Below are 16,156 nucleotides of genomic sequence, written 5' to 3'. Positions count from 1 at the left end.
AGAGGAACGCAACCTACCACCCCATTCCTGAACCTTCAGCTCCATCACAGACGGACCCTGGTGACCAGCTGAAGCATCCTGTGCTTTCTGCAGCCTCTGGGCCCAAGTGCTACCTCAGAACCACCACTGTCGTACTCGGAAAAGGGAATGGGGTGGCTGTGGGAGCCCCAGATTCCATCCCTGGCACCAAGTCGTCCCCCAGAGCGCGTCTGAAAGTGACTCTTGAGTGGCCCAAATAAATGCAACCGTGTTAGGGCCAGCTGGAGGGCTAGGACAGCAGGTAGGGCACTTGTCTTGCACTTGGTCCGCCCGGGTTTGATCTCGAGCACCACATATGATCCCCTAAGCACTGACAGGAGTGATCCCTCAGTGCAGAGCCAGGAGTCAGCCCTGAGCACTGCTTGGTGTGGCCCCCAAACCAAACAAATAAATGTCAAACCAACATTGTATAGGGTGGGTAGTGGGTCATACTGGCAGTGTGCATGGGAACCGGAAACCGCCCCGTGTCAACCCCCCCCCCTCTGCCTCTTAGGTTCCCCTGGCAGCTGTCTGGTTGGCGTGCTGGCACAGAGGGAGCGAGGGAGGAAGCAGGGGAACCCCTAGGGACTGGCCAGAATCTGCACCAATACATCTGCAATTCCTGGAAAAGCACAGGCAGTTTCCATCTAGAGGGGTGCGTGGGGTGAGGGGGAGCGGCGGGAAGGGCCCATAGAGCCACGGAAGGGGCAGCTTGGGTTTTGTCTGCTGGGGAACTCATTTCAGTGGAACTGGGGGTCCACAGTCTAGCTCAGTGAGTGGGTTTTTTACTGAGCCGGTACTGAATACAGGTTGCCGTGGGGACCTGGTACAGCCGATCAGACAAACTGGGGCAGGCTCAGATGGAGGCACTGGCAGGATCTTAACAACAGCCAAACAAAAAAGCCCCCGCAAAGATCCAGGGGACAAGGCGGCTCAATGAGGAGAAAGGGGCTCTAGGGACAAGCAGGGAGGTGGGTGGAGCCGGGGGTATTTGCTGTGAAGACCCAGGCCGCAGCCCCAACCAGAAAACTAAAAAGCGGTCCAGCCAGAGCAATAGCACAGCGGGGCGGCCGTTTGTCCTGCACATGGCAGACCAGAGTTTGATGCCCGGCATCCCATATGGTCCCCCCAACACCGCCAGGAGTAATTCCTGAGTGCAGAGCCAGGAGTAACCCCTGTGCATTGCCGGGTGTGACCCAAAAAGAAAAAAAAAAGAAGAAAACTAAAAAGCAAAACTAGGTGGTCGGTTTTTACATGGTCTACGTTAACACTTAAGAAACTGCCGTTTTAATAGATCCGAAATGCTTGAAAAGCAGCTATCTCCAATGACTAAACCTTATTTGGGGCCAAAAAATGGAAGGAAGGTTCTTAGCATGGAGCCTGAATTTGAACTCGATTTCCAGAACTGGCATCCGCAGCGCTGGGACCCCACCCCCGAGTCTATCCCTGAAAGTATCCAAACTTCGCCGAGCGCCCAGAGAAGCTGATTGAGTTTCTGGCGTCACACAGCCACAAGGAAGGAGGAGGGGCCGGAGCGCGGCGCAGACTCGTCCCTCTACCTCGCTCCAGGGCCGAGCCGAGTTGATTGTCCCCTTGCGGCGCCCGGAAGCGACCCTCAGTAAACAAAGCCGTGTGTGGGCGCAGCCCCAGCTGCCCCGGGTGCGCTGTCCAACCCGAGGCGGGCGGGGGAGGAATGTTGTGAATGAACCCAGGGCCCGCCCCGAAACTCCGCCTAAGGCCTGAGCCGCGGGGCTCCTCCCCCTGTGATTGGTCGCCGGCTCCCCGTGATGGACAGCGGCTGTCGCTGAGTGCTCTGATTGGCCCCAATCAGAAAGATTGGCAGTTTCTTTTACGAATGAGCCGCGGAGCCTTAGAGACGGGTCCGGCGGCGCAGCCAATGGTGGAAGAGGGCCTCGGAGGCCAAAGGGGGGGCCAATGGGGAAGGGGGGCGGGGGCGGGACGACGGCGGAGGATAAAGCAGCGTCCGAGGCTGCTTCATTGTTGTGAAGAGTCTTAAAGGGGCCGCATCACCGGCCGGCCCGGTGCGGGGCGGGGGTGGGTGCGGTGGGGGTCTCGAGCGCGGGAGAAGGACGGAAGGACGGTCAGGACTCGCGGGAGCCGCTAAGGAGGAGCGAGCATCAGACCGACCACCCTTCTGGAGGCCCCGCCCCCGGCCCCGGCCCAGCGATGGACGCCCCCGAGGCCAAACGGAGCCGGCTCTGCCCCGCCGGCCGCGACGAGCGCGAGAGCTGGGCCGGAGCCGTGCGCGCCTGGGGTCGGCCCGAGCCGCTGCTGGACCTCTGCGCCAAGCGAGTGGCCGAGAGCTGGGCCTTCGAGCAGGTGACTGGGGGTGGGGGGACGGGAGCACCCCAACCCCTGCCCAGCCCCCAGCCCTCGGACCTGTCCCCTTGAAGACACTGCCTCCAAGGTCCTCTCCGAGGACCCTAACCCAGCCCTCCGCGGCCCGCTTAACCCCTTCAGACCCAGAGACCCACTCCCCGACCCTTTCTGAAGCGCCATCCATGCGCCGCGCCCCGGATCCCAGACCCGATGCTTCCTTCTCCTGCCCCAGGCTTCTCTCTACACGGGGCCCCCCACTTCCTCATCAGACGGTAGTTGGGGCGCCCCAGTTCAATCCTCCTCTCTCCAACTCCACCGGGTTTCCCCAACTTCCATTTCTTAGAGAAGTCTGTGCCCCAATCCCCGCCCCCCACACCCACCACAGTACTACACCCGCCTCCAGCCGAGGACCCCCCCCCCATGTCGAGAGGTCAGCCTCACAACCCCACAACTGTCTCCCTCTAGCTGAAAGACCCCACAGAATCTCTGGGGCTCCTCTCCCCTTCCTCCTGGAGAACCACAATCCCTCCGGCTGCCCCCAGCACCCCCTGGCAGCTGATGAGGGCCACTTACTCCCCGGGTCCGGTCCTGCACCCCACAGCTCTCCAGAGCCCGCCGCCAGGGGCAGGACCTGAGTCTGACTGTTTGGGTACCCGGACAGGTGCACCCGAAGCTCCACCTCTGACTTGGGGAACTGCCGGGTGCCTTGGCCTGAGGTCCTGGAAGTCCCTTTTTACAGCCAGAGTGTGGCCCAGACTCGGTCCAGCCTGCAGCACCCCCCAACTCCATCTGGGTCCTGTCTGCTTGGCCGGGGCTGACCCTGGGGTTTCGCCCTGTTCCACTATCAGAAGGGCACATTGGGCAGACTCTGATTCACAGTCAGAAAACCCCTCCTTAGTCATCTGCCCACTGACCCCGGAAAGCCTGGGCCATTTGCTCCCGCTGCTCCTGCCCCGCCAACACACCAGGTGCCTCTGCCCTGACTCCCTCGTATGCAGAGGAAACTGGGGCACAGAGAGGTTGGGAAACTTGCCTAGGGTCACCCAGCCCGGAAGGAGAAGCTGGGGTTGGAATGGCAGGCTCAACCAGCTCCACTCAGCACCCAGAGCCTTGGGGATGGGGGGGAACGACACACCTCTCCCTGCCTCCGTGGGAGCCCTTCTGGGTATCGGGGCATGGAAGGGAAGCCTGTCTGGGGGAACTGAGGTAGGCCACCTAGTACTGACCCTCAGTATGTCAGTAGAGACCTGAGCGGCTTCGGCAAGAAGGGGCGCTGGAGTGGTGGGACCGTGGGGATGGCGCTTGCCTTGTGCGAGGCTGACCTGAGTTCGATCCCCAGCATCCGATATGGTTTCTTGAGCCACTGGTGAACGTTGAGCTCAGATCCAGAAGTAACCCCTGAGCATCGCCGGGAGTGCCCCCTCCCCCCCCACCAAAACCAAGCGAACTACAGGATGGGGGCCTGGACGACAGTACAGCGGGTTGGGCATTTTTCTGGCACAGGGTTAACCCGGGCTCAATCCCGGGCATCCCATGGAGTATCCCACCCAGCCGTGCCAGAAGCGATCCCTGAGCACAGAGCCAGGAGTCCAGCCCTGAGCACTGCTGGGGGTGTGGCCCCTCAACCAAGAGAAAGCAACACACACACACACACACACACACAGCCTGAGAAAAATGCTCCGTCTGTTTGCTTTTATCACTTTCTTCGGTATTCCACCTCAGAGCCTGGGCAAGCCCCTGGGATGGAACCTTCCAGGAGGGAAGTGGCAGAAAGTTCTAGAACCCTCACTGGGGGGTGGGAGGGCAGTGGGGGTGCCTTGACACCCTCCTCGCCGTCTCCTGCCTGGGCCCCCCTGACCCAGTGCTGCCCTCGCCCAGGTGGAGGAGCGGTTCTCGCGCGTGCCGGAGCCCGTCCAGAAGCGCATCGTGTTCTGGTCCTTCCCCCGCAGCGAGCGTGAGATCTGCATGTACTCATCCCTGGGCTGCCAGGCCCCGGACAGCGAGCACGACGCCCGCGTGCCCTTCACCCGCGGGCTGCAGCTGCTGCAGAGCGGGGCAGTGGACCGGGTGCTGCAAGTGGGTGAGAGCTCGCCCCGTCCCTGGCCAATTGGGGGACCCCGACCCTAGTGGGCGCTGACCTCGGGGGTGGCTGGCGCTGGGCCGCTGCAGGTAAAGAGAGAAGGCTGTGTGGTGCAGTGCTAGGACTGACCTAGGGCTCTGGCCTCGCTGGCTCCCAAGAGCCGGACCCTAGATCAGGGGGTCCCAGAGCATGTCCGGGGAGACCAGGGCCAGAAGCTCAAGCTCAAGGGCGGAGGTGTGAGGACATCTGGATCCCAGGGGGCCACTGTGGGGTCAGCCAGGACGCTGGAAAGCAGCCATGACCCTGGGATCCTGGATTGGGGGCTGAGGATGCATGGGCAGGGCTTGGGGGCTGGGGATGAGGATTTTCACTTCGTCAGAGATTAGAGTAGAAATTGCTAGATACAAAGCAGCCAGAGCGCAGAGGACTAAGGGAAGTGGATCCAGAGTGTAGACCCCCAGAGTCGGGTGGAGATCGGTCCAGGGTGTAAACCTCAGGCAGACTCGGGGTATGTGGACCTGGTGTGTTCAGCGAGAGCTGAGGAATATTCTGACCAAGGAGGAGGGAGGGTCTAAGGTCACTTAGCCTGGGGGGGGCCACACTGCCGGGTGCTATGGGAGCTGGGGAGTGGGCAGAGGTGAACAGGTGGATGGTTCTGGGCCTCAGCAGGAAAGCCGAGAAGCTAAGGAAGCAGCTGTAGTGCCCGGGGTGGGAGTTGGGGTTGGGGAGGAGGAGAGGAAGGGTCTCAGACAGGCCTTGTTGGAGGGGTGGGGGCTATAAGGTGCTCATCCCCTGGGGCAGTGGGCCTTCCCGCAGGTGGCAGGCCTGGACAGCATCACCCTCCCTGAACTCCGGCCACCTGGAGGCCCCCGCCGGGTGGCTGGTCCCAGCTTGGCCACCTCCGGGCGGTATGAGGAAGCCGCCGGCCGCCTGCATGACGCAGCCAGGGCCAGCCGGGGCCTGAGCCACCCAACCAGTTGGATGAGCCCGCCTGGCTCCTCAGGACAGGGAGGGGCAGGGCTGCTGGAATGACCTGCCCCCCAGACGCCCCCAGCACTCCCATACCCCCCCATGCCACGATCTTCCCAGGGGTCGCTGGGCCCCGGAGCTGGGTGCTGTCCTAGGAACCAGGCCTGGGACTGTCCGCCTGCGTTTCTGTGGGTCACCTTCATTGCTCTCGTCCTCCCTACAGCTGAGACAGCGGGGTGGCTCTGTGTCTGCCCGATCCTCAGATGGGCAGACGGGGGGGCACAGACCCAGGGAAGACTCGGTGGGCAGAGTGGCGGCACACAGCCGCTAGACCTTTGGGCTCTCATCGTAGGGTTCCACCTGAGCGGAAACGTGCAGGAGCCGGGGGCCCCCGGGGAGCCGGAGCGCCTCTACCACGTGTCCATCAGCTTCGACCGCTGCAAGATCACATCCGTGAGCTGTGGTTGTGACAACCGGGACCTCTTCTACTGCGCCCATGTGGTGGCTCTGTCGCTCTACCGCATCCGCCATGCCCACCAGGTGGCGCTGCGGCTGCCCATCTCCGAGACCCTGTCACAGATGAACCGGGACCAGCTGCAGAAGTTTGTTCAATATCTCATCAGCGCCCACCACACTGAGGTGCTGCCCACTGCCCAGCGCCTGGCCGACGAGATCCTCCTGCTCGGCTCCGAGATCAACCTGGTGCACGGTCAGGGTCGACAGGCGGGCTGTGGGAGGGACTGGGGGGGGGGGGCAGCTAATTGCGGGCGGGGCTGAGTGCCTGTTGATGGTAGAAGTTTTGCGTGAACTGATGATGGGGCAGGATGAATGTGGGGAGTGGATGGATGATGGTGGACGTGGGATGAATAAGGAGTTGGTCATTGGCAGTAGGATGGGCTTTAATTGACTGGTGGAGCAGGAATGTGGGGTGGGGGCTAGGAATACACAGGTACATGGGAGGTCTGTCCATGCAGACACACAGGATTAAGTGGATGCATGTGGGGGGTCAGAACAAGAGCACAGTGAGGAGAGAGGCTTGTCTTGCACGCGGCCTACCTGGGTTCAATCCCCGGCACTCAGTAGGGTCTCCTGAACCTGGTGAGAAATGACCCCTGAGCACCGCCCAGTGTGGCCCCTCAAAAAAAAAAGATGAAGTGGGTGGGTGTTCCCCACGTCGCATGAGTGGGTGTAGTGTAGGTGTGTGGGTGTTTGGGGAGGTGCCTGGATGAGGCATGAACAAGAGTTGGGGTTCACTGCTTGCTCACTAGCACAGCTGTACGGGGTTCAGTGGACAAAGAGGCCAGGGTGTTTGAAACGGATGACCTGGAAGTCGTGGAAGGTGGGGAGGCCCAGGCAGCGGGCTGCAAGTGAGGGGCCAGGGGATGTGGGCAGGGAAGAACTCATGAGGTTTGGTGGTTTGCTGAGGGCCAGGGATGTGTGGGTGGACAGGGTCGCTGGGTGATACTTCCGTGGGAGATTCTGCGGCTGGGGGGGGGGGCACGCACAGGCACCCGAGTAGGTGTTGTTTCGGCCTCAGTGACAGGTCAGCGATGAGCTGCTGGTGTTGGACGCTGATGGACAGGCAGGGAGATTGTGGGTGGGCATGTGACTAGACGGGTGGGAGACAGGTGAGTCAGTGGGTGGAGGGCTGACGGGTGGCGTATGCACACCAAGCTGTAGGTGGTGGATGAAAGAAGGATGGATGTTTGGAACATAGCGGTGGGTCACGTGACTTTGAGGACCAGCGGGGGGCAGGGTCACGTGTCCCCTTCTTCCCAGCCTTTCCTCCTTGCCCACAGGCGCCCCCGACCCCACAGCCGGCGCAGGCATCGAGGACGCCAACTGCTGGCATTTGGACGAGGAGCAGATCCAGGAGCAGGTGAAACAACTGCTGTCCAACGGCGGCTACTACGGCGCCAGCCAGCAGCTGCGCTCCATGTTCTCCAAGGTGCTGCAGGCACAGTGGGGGGGGGGGGAGCGGGTGTCACACGGGCGCAGCCCCTGCCTGGCTCATCCCCCACCCCTGCCTGGCTCAACCTCCCTCCAACAGGTGCGGGAAATGCTGCGGATGCGGGACTCCAACGGGGCGCGCATGCTGATCCTCATGACTGAGCAGTTCCTGCAGGACCCCCGCCTGGCGCTGTGGCGGCAGCAGGGCGCGGGCATGACGGACAAGTGCAGGCAGCTATGGGACGAGCTGGGTGAGGCTCAGAGGGACCAGCAGCGTGTGGGCCCCTGGACCACCTGACCTCCCCGGCACCTGGTTTGAACCCCCGGTCCAGCTGTCATGGAGCGGGATATTCTCCTGCAGATTTCTTTCCCCTGGGGAAAAACCCTCCGCTCACAGGGAGGGTAGCCAGTTCCGAGTCAGTCCCCCGACTGTCCGCTAAGATAAACGGTGGTGAGGGTAGGGACTGGCTGGGGTGGAGTGGCGACAGGGTGACCCTGCTCACGCCTTCCTTCCCCCAGGGGCCCTGTGGGTGTGCGTGGTCCTGAGCCCGCACTGCAAGCCTGAGGAGCGGGCGAGCTGGCTGCAGCTTCTTAGCAAGTGGAACAAGCTGGACGTGTGCCCGCTGGAAGAGGGAAACTACTCCTTCGACGGGCCCTGCCTGCAGCCCCCTGCAGGTAGGATAGGAACCCCCGCCCCAGCCCCGCCCGACCCCACCCAGACCCCACACCACCTCACACTCAGAGAGAGACCCCGGAAAAGAAAAAAAGTGGTGTGGAGTGAGCTCCTCACTAGGAGGCAGTGTCGTCGTGTACCCTCCCCCTCCCCCGTGTCGCGGTGGGCAATATCCCCGGGGCGGGATGGGGAAACTCAAAACTTTCCCACTGTGGGTGGCGCATGCGCACTCGTGCTCGCTGGACAGACTCCCACACCCGCAGACCCCGGAGGGTTGCCAGAATCACAGTCGCAATCGCTGCCACCCCAAACTGTCAGGTCGGGTACTGGCCATTGCCAGGGCCCCCCCTCACGCCAATGGCAACTCCCCACAGACCCAGAGGCGGAGGACGAGGAGGCCCCGGACTCGGGCCCGCGGCACACGGTGTTCGGCCGCGCCCTGCAGGCGGGGGCGCTTCACTGGAGGGACGCCCACCTGCAAAGGATCCTGGCCAGCGACTACTGCAGCCCCAGCCTCACAGGCAACGTGGGCGGGGACAAGCCCACCTTCGACCCCCAGGGCCGCCCCCTCTGGCTGGGCGAGCCCTTCCCCACTGCCTGCGCCCGGGTGGACACGCTGCGCGCCCATGGATACCCGCGTCAGGCCCTGCGGCTGGCCGGTGCAGTCATCAACACGCTGCGGCTGCAGCGGCGCCACCAGCTGGACAGCTACAAGCAGCAGAAAAAAGGTGGGCACCTGCCCAGCACAGCCCGGGTGCTGCAGACAACACTCCCAGTTTCTAGGGGGGCTGTGGCATAGGGTGCCAGGAAAACAGAACTATTTTGAGGCCCCCCCCCAAGCTGAAAGGAGTGTCCCACGAGAGTGACTGGTGCATAGAGCCCTTGGAAGATCTGCAGGAGAGTAACCTGGGTGGGCAAAGCTCTCTCGGACACGCATGGAGCTCCTGGGCCCTGTGTAGACAGATGCCCCAGATTTCTCTAGAGAAGCTAGAAATTGCTGAGTTGCCTCATGAGGGATTCAATAAGTTTTCAGGCAGTGGAGACAACTCTTAAGGGCTGAAGGTCAGACTCTGGGAGTGATTTCTGCATGGTTCAACACCATCCCCCCCCAGCACTGAGAACAACCACCCAAACTAACCCTAAAACCCATCAGTTTCATATTCCAAAAAAACTGACCGCCATGATAGCCAGGGCAGCCCACCAGTTGTGCCCCAGGGGGCTGGACTAATGGGCTGGGGAGAGTGGGGATGGACAGTGTAGGGCTCGGATGTAACCTGGAGGAGGCCAGAGCACTGTTGGCACCTTCGGATGGAGGAGAGGGGGAGGGAGGAGCCATGGCCGAGGCAGAGGGAACAACATGGCCGAGAGCGCACAGGCAGCCTGAGTGGGGCTTTTGGGCGGGCGGGCACTGGAGAGTAAGTGCTGGAATGTGCTGCTGCAACCCCCCCCCCCCAGTGCTGCTGGAGGAACATGGGGGCAAAAAGGACCCTGTTTGGGAAGGGGATGGGGGTCTTATCCTGCCGGATGGCTTCTGACCAAACCCCAGACTTGGCCTCTGTTCTGCGAGGTGGGGATTTGGGGATTCAGGGCAAGGAAGCCCCCGCTCGGCCTGGGGCGGGCAGGTGGGTACTGACTCCTCGTGCCCCCCTTTTGGCCCCGCAGAACTGCTGCAAAAAGGTTCCACCAGTATCACCAACACAGAGGGTTGGGTGGGCCACCCTCTAGACCCCATTGGCTGCCTCTGCAAGGCACTCCTGGAAGCCTGCCGCCTGGAGGAGGAGAACCTCGCCCTGTACCCAGGTACCGCCCTGAGGGACCAGCCTGGGAGGCGAACCCGTCCCTCCTGCCCCCTGCTCGCCAGAGCGCTCCCAGCCCTAGGATCCATCATGCCCATCTCGCACAGATGCAGGTCCCGAGAAGCGGAAGGTGGCTTACCAGCACGTGCCGGTTCCTGGGAACCCCGGCGAGTCCTACCTGGCACTGGCTCTGGAAGTGGCGCTCCTGGGGCTGGGGCAGCAGCGGGCCCTGCCCGACGGCCTGTATGCCCAGGACAAAGTTGTCCGTAACGAGGAGCAGCTGTTGGCCCTGCTCGAAGAACTGGAGCTGGATGAGCGGCTGGTACAGGTGCTGCGTAAGCAGGCCGGGCTGCTGCTGGAAGGTGAGGACCCCCCCCACTTGCCACCCTCCCCATTGCCCCCTGAGTCCCAGGAGGCCCCACCCCCTACGTGCTGATAACCGATAACTGCGTCTTGTGGTGAGACTCTGCTCCACCTTCCCGTCAATCAGCAGAGTCCCTGGCACATACTGCATTTCATTGACTCTACCCCTGGTGAGGCCCGGCCCCTGTAGTGGGGTGGGAGCTATTTGGCCCCGCCTCTCGCCCCCCTTCCCATCCTCCTGCATTGAGCCCAGACCTCCCCCCAGACCCCCTACCCGCCCCCCCATGGCTGGGCGGTATCTTTGTGTCATGCACTTAGCTGGAGGATCTCACCGCCACCCACCCAGCCTGAGGTGGGGGGTTCTGGGGAGGGAGGGAAGCGGACGCACCCGGGGCTCAGCTCAGCTGCCCTGCAGGGGGTCCGTTCAGCGGCTTCGGGGAGGTGCTGTTCCAGGAAAGCGTGCCCATGCACACCTGCGCCCGCTACCTGTTCACTGCCCTGCTGCCCCACGACCCGGACCTGGCCTACCGCCTGGCACTGCGGGCCATGAGGTGAGCACTGGGAGTACCGGGGGACATGCCCCGAGCCCCATCCCCTAGGCTGAACCATCAGCCAGGCTGCGGGGTGCCTGGTGCCTTCATCAAGTAGAAATGCTTTAGTTCACTTTGAATTTGAGAAACAATCCTCATGGCACAGAATGCAGCAAACATCTCCCGAGGCCTTCAGCTTTATCGATTTCTTTCTGTTTAAAAATAGGGACTGGGGGCTGGAGCAATAGCACAGCAGTAGGGCGTTTGCCTTGCACACGGCCGACCCGAGTTTGATTTCCAGCATCCCATATGGTCCCCCGAGCACCGCCAGGAGTAATTCCTGAGTGAAGAGCCAGGAGTAACCCCTGTGCATCGCCGGGCGTGACCCAAAAAGCAAAAATAAATAAAAATAGGGACTGCCACCAACAGCCTGAGGGGTGGGGCTGAAGGACCACCAGGGCTGTACCAGCAGTACCGGGTGGACTCCCGTGGTGCCAGGGATCAAACCCAGGGTTTCCTTTGAGCTACCTCCATTTCTTTGCTTTGCTTTTGCTTTTTTTTTTTCCCTTTAAATCCCGCTGTGCCTGGAGGTCACTTGCACCAGCACTCAGGGGACCTTACGGTGCCAGGAATCGAATCTGGGGCTCCTTGCCTGCAAAGCACTTTACCCATTGAGTAATATTCCTGGCCCCATAGAGGACCAGTTTATTATTTGGGGGGTGGAAGGCTTGGAACAGCATCTGCCTGTGCTCACACACTGTTTCCACTTCTGTGCTTGGCAGTTGCTCCCAGCAGTGCTGCAGGGGCCACGCCAGGGTTGGTCCCCTGCAGGGCAGGCTGTTCTGTGTTATCTCTCGAGCCTCTGTCTACATCAGGGAGTATTTGGGGGAGTCACACTTTTAGGGTCACAGTGCAGACAGAACGAACAAACTTCTACGTGTAAAATCTTTTTTTTTTGCAGTCAGCAAATGACCCCCTGCGCCAAATCTGACTTGGGTGTTTTCTTCCCTTAGTTTTTATTGAATTATCATAGATCATATCACCATATCACCACCTTTTTTTGGTTTGTTTTCTATAGTCCATGACCTCAGAATGGATTTTGCATTTTCTGCTGGTTGATAAAAGATAAGAAGCGAAATCATGAGAATAGTCTGTGAGACAGGAAAAGGAAAGGAAATGCAGATCTTAGGGTGCAGATCTTGTTGTTTTGGGAAGCCTGCGTTTCATCCTGGCACTGGCTTGTCCACTGAGTACCATGCCCAGAGCAATTCCGGCCCCAAATCAGACCAAATTGTTTTAATGGCTCATAGCCATGCTTGTTTATTGAGTTTGTGTTTTATGTCACAGATCATTCTAATTTTCTTTTGGCCTTTCTTGTCTCTTCTGCTGACCGGGGATCTCAGAGGTCTCACACACTTGCTTTTTTTTTCTTTGGTTTGGTTTTTGAGTCACACCCAGCGGTGCTCGGGGCTTACTCCTGACTCCATGCTCAGGGCTCACTCCTGATGGTGGTTGGGGTATCCTGTGCAGTGCTGGGGATCAAACCCATATGCAAGGCAAGCACCCTCCCCGCAGTCCTATCTCTTTGCTTGCAGTGACAGCCTTCACACTGTCACTGTCACTGTCCTCCCGTTGTTCATCAATTTGCTCAAGCGAGCCCAGTAACGTCTCCATTGTGACACTTGTTACTGGGTTTGGCATATTGAATACGTCACGGGTAGCTTGCCAGGCTTTGCCGTGCAGGCAAGATACTCTTGGTAGCTTGCCGGGCTCTCCAAGAGGGGCGGAGGAATCAAACGCCAGTCAGTCCGGCCCGCCACGTGTTAGGCAGATGCCCTACGCGCTGTGCTATAACTCCAACCCCGGCCTTCACACACTCCTTTTTTTTTCTTCTTGGGTCACCCCCAGCGATGCTCAGGGGTTCCTCCTGGCTCTGCTCTCAGGAATTACTCCTGGCGGTGCTTGGGGGATCATATGGAATGCTGAGAACCGAACCCGGGTTGGCCATGTGCAAGGCAAATGCCCTACGGCTGTGCTATCGCTCCAGCCCCCTTCACACACTATTAAAATTGTGCTATCAGCCGGTAGTTTGTCCCCAGGGTCACACATGGATGTGCCTCATACTTGGTTGTATGCAGTATAGGGGAAGGGGGGTCGAACCTAGGTGAGCTACAGACAAGGCAAGACCTCACCCCTGTGCTATCTCTCTGGCCCTTGAGTGATGTTTTATTTAACTGACCCCCGTGTCAGGGCAGGGACCGTGTCTAGCCAACCCTCTCTGACACTGCATCCATCTCTCTGGGGAAATAGGGCCTTGCTGATTTGGGGTGGGGTGTGGTCTCCGGCCTCTTTCCCCAGGAGGGATTGGAGGTCCCACCATCAAGTGCCATCGATCTTGTCTCTTGCCCACGGCAGGCTGCCTGTCCTGGAGACGACGTTTCCCGCGGGAGAGCCCCCGCCCAACCCGCTGGACTCCATCATGAGCAACCGCTTCCCCCGTTGGTTCATCCTGGGCCACCTGGAGACACGCCAGTGTGAGCTGGCCTCTGCCATGCTGACAGCAGCCAAGGGTGAGGCTGCCCCACGCCATGCGTCTCTGTCGAGCAACCCTTTCCCGGATCACCAGCCTAAGGGAAACCAGTTAGCCATCACCCACCCCTGGGAAGGGGCTTGAACCCTGGCATTATCAAAACGAGGGACCGAGGGAGAAAGGGGGTCCCAGGGTGGCCTGGATCGTTTCATAGAGCCGCTGCAGGTGGAACACACATCTCCCCGTGGAGGAATCTGTACGAATGTGTTTGGCTTGGGGATCAACTGAGCCCTCTGCCCCCTTCCCTGCCCCAGGAGATCCCAAGTGGCTGCATGCGGTCCTGGGCTCCATCCAGCAGAATATCCACTCACCCGCCCTGCTGTTCAAGCTGGCGCAGGACGCGTGCAAGACGGCAACCCCGGCCAGCGCGCCTCCGGACACCACGCTGCTGGGCATCGCCTTGGAGCTGGGCATGCAGGTGAGACCACCTGAAGGTGGAGATGGGCTCACAGGGATGGTCCTGGCGCGAGCTGACCCCACATTCCCGCGCCCCCCGCAGGTGATGCGACTGACGCTGAGCACCATGAGCTGGCGGCGCAGGGAGATGGTGCGCTGGCTGGTCAGCTGCGCCACGGAGATCGGTGAGACATGCCCTGGGCCGTGTTAGGTTGCCAGCTTTGTGCTGCTCTCAGGGCCGGGCCAGGAGTGTGTCTGGGGAGAGGCCAAGCTGGACCAAAGGCCTGGAGGCTGGGCAGGCACAAGTACTCCTGGGAAGGGACATTGATCGCTATCGAGGATAGAGTCCGCCCCTGGTGGGGACCTGGACAGGATGTGATTCAGACCAGGCTTATGGGCGGGGCTTCGGTCCAGGGCTCAGGCTGATGGGGCGGGGCTTCAGTCCAGACTGGGGGCGGGGTTTGGGGGGAGCGGGTCCTGGGGGCGGGGCTTCGGGCCAGGCTTGTAGGGGTGTGACTTTAGCCAGGGCTGATGCTTCGGGGGTTTTGTGGGGGCAGGGCTTCGAGCCAGTGGGAGGTGGTCATATTTAGCCCCTCCACTCCTCTTCCCCTGCTGCAGGCCAGTCCGCCCTGATGAACATCATGCAGAACTGGTATTCCCTCTTCACCCCGGTGGAGGCAGCCACCATCGTGGCGGTGACGGGCACCACACACGCCACGCTGCTGCGGCTGCAGCTGGACGCGCCGCGGCGGGAGGAGCTGTGGGCATGCGCACGCACGCTGGCCCTGCAGTGCGCCATGAAGGACCCGCAGAACTGCGCGCTGCCGGCGCTCACGCTGTGCGAGAAGAATCACGCGGCCTTCGAGGCGGCCTATCAGATCGTGCTGGACGCGGCGGCCGGCGGCCTGGGCCACGCGCACCTCTTCACCGTGGCGCGCTACATGGAGCACCGCGGCCTGCCGCTGCGCGCCTATAAGCTGGCCACGCTCGCCCTGGCGCAGCTCAGCATCGCCTTCAACCAGGACAGCCACCCTGCCGTCAACGACGTGCTCTGGGCCTGCTCGCTCAGCCACTCGCTGGGCCGCCACGAGCTCTCGGCCATCGTTCCGCTCATCGTGCGGAGCATCCACTGCGCGCCCATGCTCTCCGACATTCTGCGCCGTTGGACCCTGTCGGCGCCAGGTCTGGGGCCTCTGGGGGCGCGCCGGGCGGCCAAGCCCCTGGGTGCGGACCGGGCACCGCTCTGCCAGCTCCTGGATGCCGCCGTGGCCGCCTACATTGCCACCAGCCACTCGCGCCTGACGCACATCAGCCCGCGCCACTACGGGGACTTCATCGAGTTCCTGGGCAAAGCCCGCGACACCTTCCTGTTGGCGCCCGACGGCCACCTCCAGTTCGCCCAGTTCCTAGAGAACCTGAAACAGACCTACAAGGGCAAGAAGAAGCTGATGCTGTTGGTGCGGGAGCGGTTTGGCTGAGCCGCAGGCGGCGGGGGCCCGGGGACCCCCTCTCCTTTCGCAGCCAGGCACCCGCTCTGCAGTGTCGGCGGTCTCCGCAGCGGAGACCCCAGGGCATTTCAGTATTAAGTCAGGGAAGGAGCCAGGCCTGAGCGAGGTGGGCTTGCCCACCTTACCCCCGCCCCCCCAGCCCGACCTGAGGTGCCAGGTGCAAGGATCAGAAGCCATACTGCCACCCAGAGGCCTGGGTGGGAAGGGGTGCACTTGCGCTGCCCGACACCCCACCTTGGGTGCACCGACACCCCACCCAAGCAGTAGGCAAGTTCCCCCTGCCCAAATTCGCAGCCCTGGGATGCTAGGAGGTGGAACTTTCCGGAAAGGGGGCCCCAGCAGTTCATGTGCCAAGACTGCGAGGAACCCAATGTAGTGGAGAGTCTAGGGCTTGGGCCATGGCACCCCATTCCCTCAGCACCCTCCCCACAGCTGCCTCAGGGGCCCTGCACAGCCCTGAGTGCCCTCTGGGCTGCCGACTGGGACCACTGACTTCCTCCCGCTGAAGGTAGGATCTGAAGAGGCCTGAGGCCTCGGCCACATACCTCACCCCCCCACCCCCACTCTGCAGCTCCTGGGGTGGGCTGGGGGTTACTAACTGCCCGCCCCCACCTGCTGGTCACTGGACATGCAACTCAGGAACCTCACCGAGTCACACTTAACACTGTCATGGGGGGTTCACAGGAGAGCCGAACCCCTCTCCCCAAGCCCCCATCTGGCAAGGGCAAGGCCAGCCAGCACCGGGTGTGGTGCTTTGTGGCTGGACTGGCCGCCCAGTGCTCTAATCCCAGCCCGCACTGGGCCAAGTGTTGCCCCTTTAGCCTGTTACTCTCCAGCCCGGACTGTGTCCCCCTTTCCGTACCTCCAGTCCCCTGGGCCCAGACAGAGGAAGTCCCCGGCCCTCCCCCTCTTATTCTGTAATTAAGGACAAGAGATTACCGTG

At 61.5% G+C, this 16,156-nt stretch overlaps 1 protein-coding gene across 1 annotated transcript; it reads left to right on the top strand.

Annotated features, from left to right (window-relative positions):
• Positions 1–1,989: 1,989 nt before the first annotated feature.
• On the top strand, positions 1,990–15,327 carry ZSWIM4 (zinc finger SWIM-type containing 4). Its single transcript, XM_056119333.1, has 14 exons — positions 1,990–2,358; positions 4,237–4,438; positions 5,760–6,116; positions 7,207–7,355; positions 7,458–7,608; positions 7,877–8,032; positions 8,405–8,758; positions 9,693–9,830; positions 9,934–10,188; positions 10,605–10,740; positions 13,135–13,289; positions 13,564–13,727; positions 13,809–13,890; positions 14,324–15,327. Exons 1-14 carry the CDS (start codon positions 2,206–2,208, stop codon positions 15,181–15,183), a joined length of 3,312 nt encoding a protein of 1,103 aa, XP_055975308.1. The 5' UTR covers positions 1,990–2,205; the 3' UTR covers positions 15,184–15,327.
• Positions 15,328–16,156: the final 829 nt, after the last annotated feature.

Source organism: Sorex fumeus, unplaced genomic scaffold (assembly GCF_029834395.1).
Source record: "Sorex fumeus unplaced genomic scaffold, SorFum_2.1 ptg000041l, whole genome shotgun sequence".
Lineage (NCBI taxonomy): Eukaryota > Metazoa > Chordata > Mammalia > Eulipotyphla > Soricidae > Sorex > Sorex fumeus.
Note: the sequence above shows the minus strand (reverse complement) of the source record. Positions and strands in the feature narration are given on the sequence as shown.